Source organism: Austrofundulus limnaeus, unplaced genomic scaffold, assembly GCF_001266775.1.
Source record: "Austrofundulus limnaeus strain Quisiro unplaced genomic scaffold, Austrofundulus_limnaeus-1.0 Scaffold193, whole genome shotgun sequence".
NCBI lineage: Eukaryota > Metazoa > Chordata > Actinopteri > Cyprinodontiformes > Rivulidae > Austrofundulus > Austrofundulus limnaeus.
Genome location: NW_013952595.1, coordinates 688,274 through 690,991, shown reverse-complemented (window position 1 = coordinate 690,991; position 2,718 = coordinate 688,274). Strand labels below are relative to the sequence as shown.

Here is a 2,718-nt window from a genome sequence, read left to right as displayed (position 1 = left end):
CATTTAAAATTATAACTCTAATTCAAGCAGAATAGCCTATTGTCAACATAATTATGGAGTGTGATTTATTTTCAACTCAAATTATCTTCATACTAACGAAATGTAAAGTTATTAGGGAGGAAAAATCCATCTGGATAACAGCAGACTGACTGCTCGTAAAATATWCGACAGGTCTGGACCACTCCTGAATTTTGTTCGTATCTGAAAAAAATCTTMGAATAYGAAAACATTGGYGAATGCCACAAATTCTCCTAAATCACTCGTGCGCACAACTTAAGAACAAATCTGTGTGTACGAACGGTTCTTGCATGAGGCCCATTGTGTTTTTAAGTCATTGTGTAATGTTCAAGTTCTATCTCAGTTAGTACTTAGTATCAAGAAGTACCCAAACTGAAGTACTTGAACTCATACTTGATTTTTAAAAATGGTTTTGGGACACCCTAAAGTCTTAGGATACAATAGAGGAAAAGAGGGAAAATTGTCTGCTGTGGTGTTACTGCAAATGTTCCATATCTCAAGTCGACATGGTTCGCCCAAGTGATGGATGCTGTATTGGTACTAGATTCTTTAAAAAAAAAAGTAAGATGTTGCTCTTTTGAGGAGAATGTTTTTAGATTAAAAAAAAGTGTGGCGGCCCTGCCTTTTTAAGAAACATATGGGGCAACTGTAGGCTAACCCAGATGTGTTCCTGATTCATGATGTGTCTCCAAGCATTCATTTGAAAAAGGTTCTCAACAACACTGGACGAACATTTGGAGGACACATGTTAGGTGTGTGTGTGTGTTCGTGCGCGCGCGCGCACGCATGCGTGCAAACATCAAAGGAGCTGGACTCTGACCAATGAGACCCCCGATTGTAAAGAGAGAACATCATGATCCACACATTACAGAGTTGGTGCCTACAGCAGGTGCTCACTCTCTTTACCTCAACAACATTGAGAAGCAAATAATTAATATAATGAAAATGTGAGTTAAAAAATACCCAACACACTCACACACATACCTGAAACAGTATGACAAAAGCCAGTCTTGCAGAGAGGACACACCAGAACTGTTTGGAGAACTGGTATGCATCTGGAGACCAGGGGGGTTCCCTGTAATCCTTATACCTGAAACAAAACACAAGTATGTAAACTTAAATTAAATTCTGTCAAATATATTTAGGTTTTATGAATTCAGGCCACAAGTATTTACGCCTAAGGCTTTTTCATAATCAAATCAGCCGAAATCGACACAACAAAGCAACAYATTGAAGCTAAAACACAATCAATACAATCCAAGCTGTTTCGGCAGCTGATTATCGACCGGAAACACTTCAAAAATTCAAACATTTCACGCTGACAAAAGTTTGTGCCTCAGTATTGCTTTCACTCTGCAACCAGTCGGTTTTTCTCTTCGTCTTGCTGTGACAAGAGGCTAATTAAAACAATGTTCTCCTATTTTCAGCCTCAGCTCTGACTCAAGGTGCAATTAACCTCATTTGGAGTCTTTTTTCGTTGCATCCTTTGTAGTAAACACGCCTTGGTGTGCAGGCAAAACAAACAGCACATAAACTGAAACACATGTTGAGCCAACGTGCTCACACTGAAACAGAAAATGAGGGAAATGTATAAAGAATGATGTTCAAGAGAAGAAACACAAAGAGAGATGTGTTTTGTTTACGAGCAGCGCGTCAAATAAAGCACTTCCATAAATAAAATTAATGATTTTTTTCTGATTAGACAGTTCAGTGGTTTGATCTGTGACACTCAACGAAAAAATGTCTTGTTTAAACACATGGAAACAGAAATAAATTCTGTTTATTTATTTATAAAGCTAGGTAATTGTATAGCTTTACTGTCACACTAAAAGATCAATATCTCAGGAAGAAGAAGCTGTATTTGTCATTGGAATGCTTTCTGCTTTGAAGTTAAATTTAAAAGAACTTCTATACATGGCTGAAAAATAAATGGTTCCAGCTTTTACAAACATGTCATGTTTGAATGGACGATCTTTTGTGGATGTTTTGTCAGGAATTTCTGGTGCTAAGCCAAGAGGATAGAAACGTTTGGTCAAACTATTTCCTGCCACTCCTCTGAAATGTACACAGGTCACTTTATGTTCTGACTGAAGCTTTATTTATTCAACAGTGACTTAAATGAAGTCTATCATTCCCATATGGAGGAAATAAAAAGACAAAAGAGTTTGTGTAAATAAATACCAAGAGATAAACAGCAGCTTATTTAAAGCTAAAAGTCGCCAAAAGCTAAACCTTGAATTTGGAACATCTGTCTGAAGGTGTGGTACCAAGACTGGTTCTCACTGGGCTGCGACTATCAGAGAAAAATTGCAAGCAGAATTTTTGAAAGTTTCAAAAATATCACAAAACACTCACAAGCGTTCCTCAATAAGCTACAGCAGTGGTTCCCAAAGTTGGGGTCGGGACCCAAAGTGGGGTCCTGAAAAGATTTTCTAAATTAATTACATTTTTGCCTTAGTTGCCTAAAATGTATAAATGTAGAATAATAAATATTAAAAAGAAAAAAATTGTGTAGGTCCTCTGGACGGGTTCTTCTCTAATGAAACGTTTCGTCTCTTCTCCAAGAGACTTCTTCAGTCTGAGAGTTTCAGGCAAAATTCAGGCTTTTAAGCCCTGCCTCCATGTGACTGATACTCACATCACATGGCTATCGTTGACACCTAATTAACACTTTAATTAACCTAATTAACCTAATTAACC

The 2,718-nt window shown here is 37.3% G+C and overlaps 1 protein-coding gene across 3 annotated transcripts in view; it reads right to left on the bottom strand.

The window, feature by feature from the left end:
* Nucleotides 1-2,718, bottom strand: part of ano2b (anoctamin 2b) — a 105,632-nt gene that overhangs the window by 4,705 nt on the left and 98,209 nt on the right. For all 3 annotated transcript variants that reach the window (XM_014018451.1, XM_014018452.1, XM_014018453.1), the window contains one exon: nt 1,003-1,108. In XM_014018451.1, the coding sequence (XP_013873905.1) occupies nt 1,003-1,108 (106 nt within the window). The remainder of the gene's footprint in view (nt 1-1,002; nt 1,109-2,718) is intronic.